The sequence below is a fragment of the Sinocyclocheilus anshuiensis genome, unplaced genomic scaffold (assembly GCF_001515605.1).
Source record: "Sinocyclocheilus anshuiensis isolate Anshui unplaced genomic scaffold, SAMN03320099.WGS_v1.1 scaffold4043, whole genome shotgun sequence".
In the NCBI taxonomy this organism is placed as follows: Eukaryota; Metazoa; Chordata; class Actinopteri; order Cypriniformes; family Cyprinidae; genus Sinocyclocheilus; species Sinocyclocheilus anshuiensis.
In genome coordinates, this window is record NW_015556101.1 from 24,178 (window position 1) to 35,782 (window position 11,605).

Genomic DNA, 11,605 nt, shown 5'->3' on the forward strand with positions numbered 1-11,605 from the left:
TTTTTTCTTTTGCGCACAAAAAGTATTCTCGTAGCTTCGTAATATTACGGTTGAACCCCTGATGTCACATGGATTATTTTACCGTTCTCCTTGCTACGTTTCTGGACGTTGATCGTTGTAGTACCCTTGCTGTCTATGGAAGGGTCAGAGAGCTGTTATAGTCCATCAAAAATATCTTAATTTGTGTTCCGAAGATGAACAGAGGTCTTACAGGTTTGGAACGACATGAGGGTGAGTAATTAATGACAGAATTGTCATTTTTGGGTGAACTATCCCTTTAACTTCTGAGTGGATTTCAAAGATGAAACCTGAAAAACAATTCGTAGTAGTATCACAACATGTGTGCCGTGTTGTTATCGTCACACCACAACATGCTAACATGAATCTAGCTGACAGATCACACAAGCAGGAAAGCTCACTACAAGATCTACATCACACTTGCTCCTTCTCGTTCTACATCCAAGCCGAACCAAACCTTCAGTCCACATTCAAACTCACCCCTCATCGTAATATCTGATGATGGAACAGGAAACAGAATAATAGCAGACAGGAAGGAGTTAGAGGGGAAAAGACAAATGAAGAGAACCAAGGAAAAGAAACAGATTAAGTATGCATTCTCTTCCACTCAAGAACCCTACAGGATTTGTCCCACTCACAACAGCATGTCCTGTTGGTTCTTCTGGAAAACTGCTCTAATGTGCTGGAATATCTCTGGAGTGAACAGGTATATTCCACAGTTGATTATGTCACTACAAATGTGCTGGGCTTCTCGACATAATGCAAGACCTGGAGGATATGATAAGACAATTATGAATTTACTTGTTATTGCTTCAAGTTTTTAAAATAAGAAGGAAAAAATCCTGATTACCTCATCAGTTTGTTCATTCTCAACAATGCAGCCGTAGTTCAGAGACTGTTTTCTGTTGGCCTGAAACAATCCGATTTGATTTTCAAGCACCACAACATCATAACAAAACTCAAATTAAAAACAAGCTAGTAATCAATTGAGAATCCTGTTTTATAAGTAGCCTGGCTTGTGTCTTTCATTATAATACATCTATGGTTTGATACATAAACACAAACTCCTAACCGTGGTACCGAGGATGACAAAACTGTAAGCGTCTCCGTGCTCCTTCTGGAAGTCTGTCATCTCTGGCAGAGGAAACTCTGAGCACACATCAGCATTCATGACAAAAAATGCCTCTGGACCACCGGACAGGATCTGATCTCTGAAATGGTAGATTCCTCCTCCGGTGCCCAGAGCAGCGTACTCCTGAAGGTATCTGAGGGGGATTTCAGACAATCAATGTAAACAAAAGCCTTGATTGAAGGGACTTTTCCGATTTTAAAAACAATAAATACAAATGTTTTATAATATAAATATTATAAAGTAACTTACCTTATTGAGATTTTGAAATCTTGTTGGGCGCATGACAAAAATCTGTTTAGTTCTTCATTGGGCTGATAAAAGACAATAAGTAAGATCTCCTTCATATTCGGAAGCTAAAGAAAAAAATAAATCATAAAAATTATTAAACAAGTTCATAACTTTTCCCTATAGGGAAATTAACACAATATCTATTGATCTCTATATGAACTGAAAATATGTACCTTAGAACAGGCCTCAATGTGACGCTGTAGCATTGGCACTCCAGCCACTGGAAACAGAGGTTTGGGCACCTCAAAAGACAGCGGGCGAAACCGGGTGCCTGTATCAACAGCAGAAATACAGAATCAGACTTTGCAGGAATACATTTCATGTCTACTGATCATAATTTAATTTTCCTAACAATTTTCTTCACAAAAGTAAATCACAGAAGTTAATCTTATTATAATCTCTTTTTTTTTATTAAATAATTACAATTTTGCTTCTCATGTCCTTTAAAGGTACATTTTATATCAACACAGGTTTAAGGCATATTTATGATTTTTCTTTAAGTCCTGTCCTTAGTGACAATGCTGAGAATATCCCAAAATATGATTCTTAAAATTATTTTAAAACAATCACTGTACAGACAAAATTGTTATGGTGTGTCAATCTGCACCACTGTTACGAGTCTAAGGGATATTTACTCACCTTTTTGAGGACCTCCGATAAGAATAACAGCCTTCAGCATGATTACTTTCTTCTTATATATGCATATATGTGCAAAAATCAAAAAGCTCTATAAATACTGCTGAGGTTGAAGTAAACAGATGGTCGAGCAGGAAGTACTCAAGCTCCTTCATTGAATCGATGCATGAATGTCATTCCATGTTTGGATTTGTTTATGAATCCAATTCCAAGGTAATCAACATGACAGCAGCGTAAAATCTTAAACGCTCACAGCGGCAGTTCCGGAAGTACCAGGAGGATTTTTTTTTTATCTAATCACTGTCCTGTTTACTTGGGGGCAAATAAACTGTCAGCTAAATCTTAATTATATGGTTTGCTTTTTAAATTATTATTATTATTATTATTATTTAATTATATAATAAAGTTTTATTGCTTGTTATCAGTGTTGGGGAAAGTTACTTTTAAAAGTAATGTATTACAATATTGCGTTACTCCATAAAAAAAGTAACTAATTACGTTACCTAGTTACTTTTTATGGAAAGTAATGCGTTACGTTACTTTTGCGTTACTTTTTCAATCTGGACAGGGCTTGCTTGTTTGTTTTTAAAATAACAAAGTTATATTTTTGGCAAATATAAAAGCCTTTCACACCAAAAGTGAAATGAATAAGCCTCAGGCTCAAGATTATGTTGATGTCACACTGGCAAAACATTCGAGAACAGATCACTTTTGTTGTTTTAGAAACTTATTTAAAGTGAAAATAAAGTCTAACTACTGTATTATATAAATGTAGTTATATAAAATAACTGTACTGAGTTGGAATGTACTGGATACTTGGTTATGCTATATTATTCTGTATATGTGTGAATAGAGAGAAAGCAATAAATGTATAACATAAGCATTACATTAATTTCATTATTCAAGATCTTTAATTATGTGGCTTGGTTTCAGGGATATCACAATGTCAAAGTCAGATCCCCCTCCAAGTTATGAAGAGTCAAGAGAGCAGCAGCATGGAAACTATCCATTCCCTCTCTACGGATATCCTGCCCAGCCAGGGGTGTACACGGGCCCGGGACAGCCAGGCATACACCCCCAGGCAGGGCTTTGGCAGGGCCCTGGATACTGCCCTTCAGCAATGCCATCTATGATGCCGTCCTTTATAACACCAGGGATATTTTCCTCCAACCTAAGTAAGAATCATAAATCATTTATTTATTTGTTTTGTAAAAATCAAGTTTCATTACAGCAAACTGTTGCACAGTGCAGCCTACATTTGTACTATTTAGTTCATATTCTCTTTTTTTCTCTCTCTCTCTTAAGATGTATTTGTCTGCTTTATGAAGTGTGCATTGTTGGGAAGTAACTAGTTACATGTAATGGAGTTACATAATGTAATTACAAAATAAATGTAACTGTAATCTGTTACAGTTACTGAGAAAAAAATGTGTAATTAAATTACAGTTACTTGTGAAAATGTTAATGATTAAAAAGGGGGTTACATCTGAATATTTTCAAACACACACACACACACATCTTTTTTTGCTATCTCATTGCATAGACTTCCATTGATTTTATATCAGGTTAATGATATTTTCTATCAGCTAGCCCAACCCATACCCCTCACAGAAGCATGTGCAAAACGCTAGATTTAAATAAAACAAATAGATTTATAAGCCTTTTTAACTAGTGAGGACCAGTAGAATGTCCTCATTAGTAGGTTGTCATGATTTTTCACTATATAAGTGAGGACATTTGGTCCTCACAAGTATAGTTGGATCGATTTGACATGCATTCCAAGATGGCGCTGGTGTATGGCCTGCCTGTAGTAGCCGTTTGTTTGTTTTAATGTGTTTTATGTTAGCCATTTTACAAAATGTTTCATCACTTTTAACATACGATCGTCAAACACTGCTTGGCATTAAAGACATCACTAAGGAGCTAAGATTTAATTGGTTTATTTCCCAAAACGCATTGACTGCTCTAAAATATGAGATATCAATGTTTCATACAGTTTAGGACACAGACTAGGACACGCTTATTCGAAAACTTTTATGATCAAATATGTGTTTTTGTGTATTCATTGTTTTGTTGTAGCAGATGCAGAGGGCATTTCAGCAACTGGCGTATGGGACAGCATGAGTGTTCGACATGCCTTCATTAGAAAGGTATTGAGACTATTTATTTGGAAATAAAACTAGATTTATAAACATCAAAATGTAGCAATAAAATGGGCAACAGCTTCATGTAAAGAAATTGGCTTGTGGTTGTTTTTGTTCCAGGTTTACCTTATTTTAGCCGTCCAGCTGTTTATCACTACTTCAATCATTGCGGTGTTTACGTTTGTGTGAGTACAACAAATCCACAAAACAACTGAACTTTTATGAACTGAATATAATACACTATACATATGTAATGAAATGGGTGTGTTTACATAAATCCCTCATCTTACAGTGAGCCTGTGCGTCTTTTTGTGGTCCAAAATCCTGCCATTTATTGGGCATCATTGTGAGTTTTATTTTACTGTCATGTCTGACAAGTCTAAATGAATGACAAAAACAAATATCATTTATGCTACACTACTGTTCAAATGTTTGGGGCTGGTAAGATTTTTTTTATGTTTTTTATGATTCCCAAGATTATATTCAGAAATCAATATTCATTGATGGACAGAAAGTTCAAAAGAACAGCATTTATTTGAAATAGAAATCTTTTGTAACATTTTAAATGTCTTTTATGTATATTGAAGTAACGGTGACTTTTTTTTCTTTTCCCCCACAGCCCGGTGTATCTTGTTACTTACCTTATGCTGGTTTGCTGTGAGGGGCCGAGGTGAGTTTAGTCAGTTTTTCACTCTTTACATTATAAGCACCAGAATATCTATTTAATAATGGAAATCCTGACTTGGTTTTTAGGAGACGTCATCCATGGAATTTAATACTCCTGTTCATTTTTGTAAGTGATGATTGCATTTAACTATGCTTGCATAGGCATTCACGTTGAATTATTCATTATAACTGACCAAACATGTTTTTTGTCCTCCATAGACCCTTACGTTATCTTACATGACAGGAACAATATCAAGGTAAGACTAGAGTTTCCTCAGTTTCACACACTGCATGTGGTTGGTTTTAAACATCAGATAAGCTCTTGTTTTTTTGGCATTATTTACAGTTATTTTGACACCAAAGCAGTGTTCCTAGCCCTGGGGATCACAGCAATAGTGTGTATAATCGTCACAATCTTCTGTTTTCAAACCAAGGTAAGACCTGCTGTGGCAGCACCCAAGCTCTGATCGACTGGTCGGTGGTGAATGCCACTTTGTTCCCCGTGTAAAATAACCCCATTGTATTTGATTACAATGATCGTCTGTCTCTTTTTAAACATTCATGGCTTACTGATAGATGTCTCATGCTTAGTTGAGACAAAACTGTTTTTTGTGTGCTCTGCTTTTTACTGGATCAATTTTAGCTTTTGTGTAATATTTTCTCCCCATTTTCCTTGTGAAATCTACTTTTTTACATTCATTACATTCTACAGTTTGCGACTACTGAGTTTTTTTGCTTTGTTTTGTGCATTTGAACAGGTTGACTTCACCTCCTGTACAGGTCTGCTCTGTGCTCTTTGTGTGGTTCTTCTGGTGATTGGCATTATCACATCCATTGTACTCTCATTTCAATATGTAAGTGAGGCCATTATTTCATTATTTCAGTCATTGCAAATGATTTGAAAGTTTAAAGCTGTGGTTCTCAAGGGGCCTTAGCAAACTTATAAAGGATATTCTTATATTAACCCTTTCATGCATGGTGTCCACATTTGTGGACAGTTAATTTAACTTCATTTAGGGTTCATTTATCATGGTCATTTTCTCCAAACCACTTGAGGGCAGTGTCAGTAGATTGACAGCAATTTTGTAACAGTGGCTACTTTCTTGCATTCCAAATATTCATTGCTTGATGACATCATTAATCCAAGATGGCTGACAGCGATGCCAGCAGACACATCTGTGAAAAACTTTTATACAAGGAGGTCAATTGAGGTAAAAAAAAATATATATATTAGTATGTACAGTAAAGTATGATGAATATGTTAGTATTTTATAAACTAAATTTTAGAGTAAAATGTAGTTTTTATTCACCAAAAACCAACTGTCCACGTATGTGGACGTCATGCAACAGCGGAGTCAGATTGCATAAAGTCTGATTTCTGTAACCTGCTAGTATATCTATTCTATTTTTTCAAAGATGTTATGAATTGTCTTATATTGTAATAAAACAGACATTTAACAAATATATCAACATAAATAACCATTTAAAATGACATATTACAGCATTAAATGGCAACTTTACACATACATATGGAGACAAATTTGCATTTTACCTTTGATGAGCACCATTGACTTCCATAGTAGGACAAAAAAAAAATACTATGGAACTTTTTTTATGAAATACCATGACAAACATTACACATATTATCATGAAATTGATGTGGCAGAATTGCATACCAACCTTGTCTTTGGAAAGTAAGGCCTATATCCTGTCTTATCAGTGATTAACCGGTAGCATACCGGTTATGTGACAATGTTCCTATATCATCAATGTCTCAGGTGCCTCAGGTGCCGATGCTGTATGGTGCTTGTGGAGCAATAGTCTTTACCTTGGTGAGTTAATAAAACATTTAAAACATTTAATGTTATTCGCCATAATTGTTGAAAATGAATCCCAACCCAGGTGAAAAAAAAAAGAGTACTTATTATGGGAAAAAGACATACTTTAAAAGAATATATGTAAGTGTGAACTGAATGTAATGTTTTATACACGTTATTCACAATAAATGACAAATATTAAATGCAACTAGCTTAACTTTAGAGTGTTTTTTGACCCACTAGGGGTGAGTAGGACTGAAGTACATCTTTAAATGAAAATTCATAATTACATAATCATAATTTTGCATTTATAGTGACGTGACATGTGGCCAAGTATGGTGACCCATACTCAGAATTAGTGCTCTGCATTTATCCCATTTTCATTATTTCAGTCATTGCAAATGATTTGAAAGTTTAAAGCTGTGGTTCTCAAGGGGCCTTAGCAAACTTATAAAGGATATTCTTATATTAACCCTTTCATGCATGGTGTCCACATTTGTGGACAGTTAATTTAACTTCATTTAGGGTTCATTTATCATGGTCATTTTCTCCAAACCACTTGAGGGCAGTGTCAGTAGATTGACAGCAATTTTGTAACAGTGGCTACTTTCTTGCATTCCAAATATTCATTGCTTGATGACATCATTAATCCAAGATGGCTGACAGCGATGCCAGCAGACATATCTGTGAAAAACTTTTATACAAGGAGGTCAATTGAGGTAAAAAAAAATATATATATTAGTATGTACAGTAAAGTATGATGAATATGTTAGTATTTTATAAACTAAATTTTAGAGTAAAATGTAGTTTTTATTCACCAAAAACCAACTGTCCACGTATGTGGACGTCATGCAACAGCGGAGTCAGATTGCATAAAGTCTGATTTCTGTAACCTGCTAGTATATCTATTCTATTTTTTCAAAGATGTTATGAATTGTCTTATATTGTAATAAAACAGACATTTAACAAATATATCAACATAAATATCTGTTTAAAATTACATATTACAGCATTAAAGGAGTAGTTCACTTTCAGAATGAAAATTCTGTCACCATTTACTCACCCCCCACTTGTTCCAAACCTGAATGAGTTTCTTTCTTCTGTTGAACACAAAAGAAGATATTTTGAAAAAATGTTGGGATCCGAACAGTTGATGAGCACCATTGACTTCCATAGTAGGACAAAAAAAAAATACTATGGAACTTTTTTTATGAAATACCATGACAAACATTACACATATTATCATGAAATTGATGTGGCAGAATTGCATACCAACCTTGTCTTTGGAAAGTAAGGCCTATATCCTGTCTTATCAGTGATTAACCGGTAGCATACCGGTTATGTGACAATGTTCCTATATCATCAATGTCTCAGGTGCCGTGGCTGCACATGCTGTATGGTGCTTGTGGAGCAATAGTCTTTACCTTGGTGAGTTAATAAAACATTTAATGTTGTTTAAGTTATTCGCCATAATTGTTGAAAATGAATCCCAACCCAGGTGAAAAAAAAAAGAGTACTTATTATGGGAAAAAGACATACTTTAAAAGAATATATGTAAGTGTGAACTGAATGTAATGTTTTATACACGTTATTCACAATAAATGACAAATATTAAATGCAACTAGCTTAACTTTAGAGTGTTTTTTGACCCACTAGGGGTGAGTAGGACTGAAGTACATCTTTAAATGAAAATTCATAATTACATAATCATAATTTTGCATTTATAGTGACATGACATGTGACATGCGGCCAAGTATGGTGACCCATACTCGGAATTAGTGCTCTGCATTTATCCCATCCAAAGTGCACACACACAGCAGTGAACACACACACCGTGAACACACACCCGGAGCAGTAGGCAGCCATTTATGCTGTGGCGCCCGGGGAGCAGTTGGGGGTTCGGTGCCTTGCTCAAGAGCACTGAGAGAGAGAGAGCGCTGTACATTCACTCCCCCCACCTACAATCCCTGCCGGTACAAGACTCGAACCCGCAACCTTTGGGTTACAAGTCCGACTCTCTAACCATTAAGCCACGACTTCCAACTATAGTATATATTATAGTAACTAATATTTACTTTAAATGGCATTTCTATTGAAAATTCACATAATTGTAAATACAAATTTATGATTTGCAATTTAGTACATTTAAAATATATTAACTTTATAAGTAATATGAAATTACACTACAGTTAAAATTATGGTCAAGTAATTTACATGTGCTTTAGTTTTTGTCAACACTTTAAATTGAGTGTACTTCAAGCATGACAAAAGATTATTAAAACAATCATTTAAAATGTACTTTCAAACTTATGACATTACAAAGTGCACTTTTGAAGTGTAATTAAGTTTAAGGAACACAGTCGTGAAAGTGTACTTTCCTAAAGTGCACCTTAGTGGCCTTTTATTTAATTGATATTATATTATCTGCAAGTAGTTAAATATATAATATATATATACTTCTAAGGCTTAAAGTACACATTCAATACAATTAAGAACAGTTTTTCACAAGGGAACACTTAATGATTGCCTTTCTTTGTCTAGTTTTTGGCTTGCCACACTCAGTTGCTCATTGGAAACCGAGCGAACACCATCAGCCCTGAGGAATATGTCTTCGGAGCTCTTTCCCTCTATGTTGATATCGTCCAGATCTTTATCTTCCTCCTGCACATCACAGGAAGCTCTTCAGAGTAAACACCAATCTTTCTTTGAGCTTATCTTGACTTTTTCAATCACATGCATCTCAAATATTACCTTCAACACTACTGTTATAAAAATTATTTTGTTGTGTTATTTTCTGTGTTGTTCTACATTGGTTGCTCGTACTTTTACCAAATTGATTGTCACTTTATTTACAATAAGCACTTTAGTTTTGTAACGTTCCACCTGTTTATTTGCATTTTGAAGAGTCTACTGTAAAAGCATGAGTGTGTACTAAAACAGCTACACTGTGATTTGATGATATCAATATTTAACCTATAACCTAAAGGGAAATAAAATGACGAGAAACAGTTAACAAATTCATGATGATTATTGGCCATAATACAGGAAATGTGTCTGTTTGAAGGGTGACGCACTAGGTTAAGGTTACTTAACTGTAATTAAGACTGTGGACCATATTTAAGGGGATAGTTCACCCAAACATTTTTATTCTGTCATCATTTAGTAACACTCATGTCATTCCAAACCTTTTGACTGACTTTCTTCAGTGGAACACAAAAGATGTTATTTTGAGCAGGGTTATTTTATCATTAACTAAAACTAAACATTTTTGTTAATTGAGCTAAAGTACGTTTAAGCAATAAACTGGAAACTAACTAGAAATATTGAAATAAAAACTAAAACTGAAATAAAACAAATGAACCAAAATAGGATTCTTTTTAAGAAAATATACATGTGACTAATAAAAATGACAAAAGCATAAAATGAAACTAAAATTAGAATGAAAACTGAAAATATTAAACAAATAATTCAAAATATTAATTAAAACTGTAATGGCATATAAATTATACTAAAATAAGACTGACTTTGAGAACAATCTATGGGGGGTTTTGTCCATACAATGGAAGACAATGGTCACCAACATTCTTAAAAATTTCTTCTATGTTCCACAGAATAAAATCATACAGGTTTGCAAGAATATGAGGGTGAGTAAATGATGGCAGAATTTTTTTTGTTGGGGGAGGGGGGAGGGTAAACTGCACCAAAAAAACTACACTGGCATTACACAACAGAAAGTAAAGTAATATTGCCCTTCAATGTATGGGGAATCACCTAGGTAGCAGTGTTAATTTTGACAGAAAATTTTGATTCAGTTTTAGTCATAGTCTTTTGACTAAAATGCCATTTAGTTTTAGTCATCCGAGTTGTTTTTAGTTTTAGTCGACTGAATATCATAAGATTTTAGTCGACCAAATCTACAGTAAATTTAGTCGGCTAAAATCTAATGGGTTTAGTTACAGTGTAATGTATTTATTAAGCATTTCTCTAAAATTTCCAAACTCATATTGGTTTGATATTAAGGTTTTATCATGATAGACACCGATTTAACTGCAGTGACACACAACATGCCTTTATGTTAAAATGAAATAAAACCACTTCTCACAAAGAACAAGAACATGGTCTTCTTTTTAATGAAATACCAATGGTTATATAGGCTAATTATGCATTATTTATAGCAACTTGTTTACCATATTCTTCATTCTTTCAAGCAGACATATTTATTTCTATAAATAAATTTAGATTAATCTTTAAGGCTACTAAAGTTTTTCAGTCAAGAGCAGTGCGTGATTTTGTCTTTCTTTTGTTGCTTGATTAACATCAATGACTCGGAAAATAGCAACTAAATTAGGCTGTTGTCCCTTTAAAACCGAATGCACAGCTGCAATGGATGCAATGTACTGATACACGTTCTCCCTACTGCTTACGTTCACTTAAGACGTAATCAACTGTATTTACGTGAACACTCGTCAAAACGGACAATTCGACATCATTTTATGTGTAATTCTCCGTTCATGCGATGCAAAAGAGTACTCGCGCACTGTGAGAGGCGCTTTCTGTATGTGTATGCTTCAGTGTCTGCGCTCAGAAAACCGGACCGAATTGAGTTCTCTCTTGCGTCGTCAGATTTATCCATACGTCTGCTCTTCTCTTACTCCCACATATTGACATTTTTTTAACGTTTTATGCGACGTGCAGCAAGTGTATGTTAGCTTATGTCCCGCCGGTTCATATGTACGCATAACCTCCGAACCACGCAGCAAATTCGTTCTGAATGAATCTCATCTCACATCGTCCCTCCCCAACATTTTCGTCTCGTTTTTATTCGTTGACGAAAATTTTAATAGATTTACGTCATAGTTTCTGTCATTCAAAAAGAGTTTTAGTTCGTTATCGTCTCGTTGTCG

General features: G+C 34.7%; 1 protein-coding gene and 1 pseudogene across 1 annotated transcript; one reads left to right on the forward strand and one right to left on the reverse strand.

Moving 5' to 3' along the window:
- The window catches only part of LOC107676217 (mannose-1-phosphate guanyltransferase alpha-A-like), a 5,656-nt pseudogene extending 3,537 nt beyond the window's left edge, over window positions 1–2,119 (reverse strand).
- Window positions 2,120–3,000: 881 nt separating this feature from the next.
- LOC107676221 (protein lifeguard 3) lies at window positions 3,001–9,826 on the forward strand. Its single transcript, XM_016470725.1, has 11 exons — window positions 3,001–3,249; window positions 4,154–4,224; window positions 4,339–4,403; window positions 4,511–4,564; window positions 4,838–4,888; window positions 4,972–5,011; window positions 5,104–5,141; window positions 5,231–5,318; window positions 5,643–5,738; window positions 8,076–8,129; window positions 9,243–9,826. Exons 1-11 carry the CDS (start codon window positions 3,018–3,020, stop codon window positions 9,390–9,392), a joined length of 939 nt encoding a protein of 312 aa, XP_016326211.1. The 5' UTR covers window positions 3,001–3,017; the 3' UTR covers window positions 9,393–9,826.
- Window positions 9,827–11,605: the final 1,779 nt, after the last annotated feature.

Excerpts from the sequence above, each read along its gene's own strand:
- LOC107676221 (XM_016470725.1), top strand. The coding sequence starts at position 3,018 with ATGTCAAAGTCAGATCCCCCTCCAAGTTATGAAGAGTCAAGAGAGCAG. Across the intron at positions 3,250-4,153 it reads GATATTTTCCTCCAACCTAA|CAGATGCAGAGGGCATTTCA; the intron begins GTAAGAATCATA and ends GTTTTGTTGTAG. Across the intron at positions 5,739-8,075 it reads TTGTACTCTCATTTCAATAT|GTGCCGTGGCTGCACATGCT; the intron begins GTAAGTGAGGCC and ends TCAATGTCTCAG.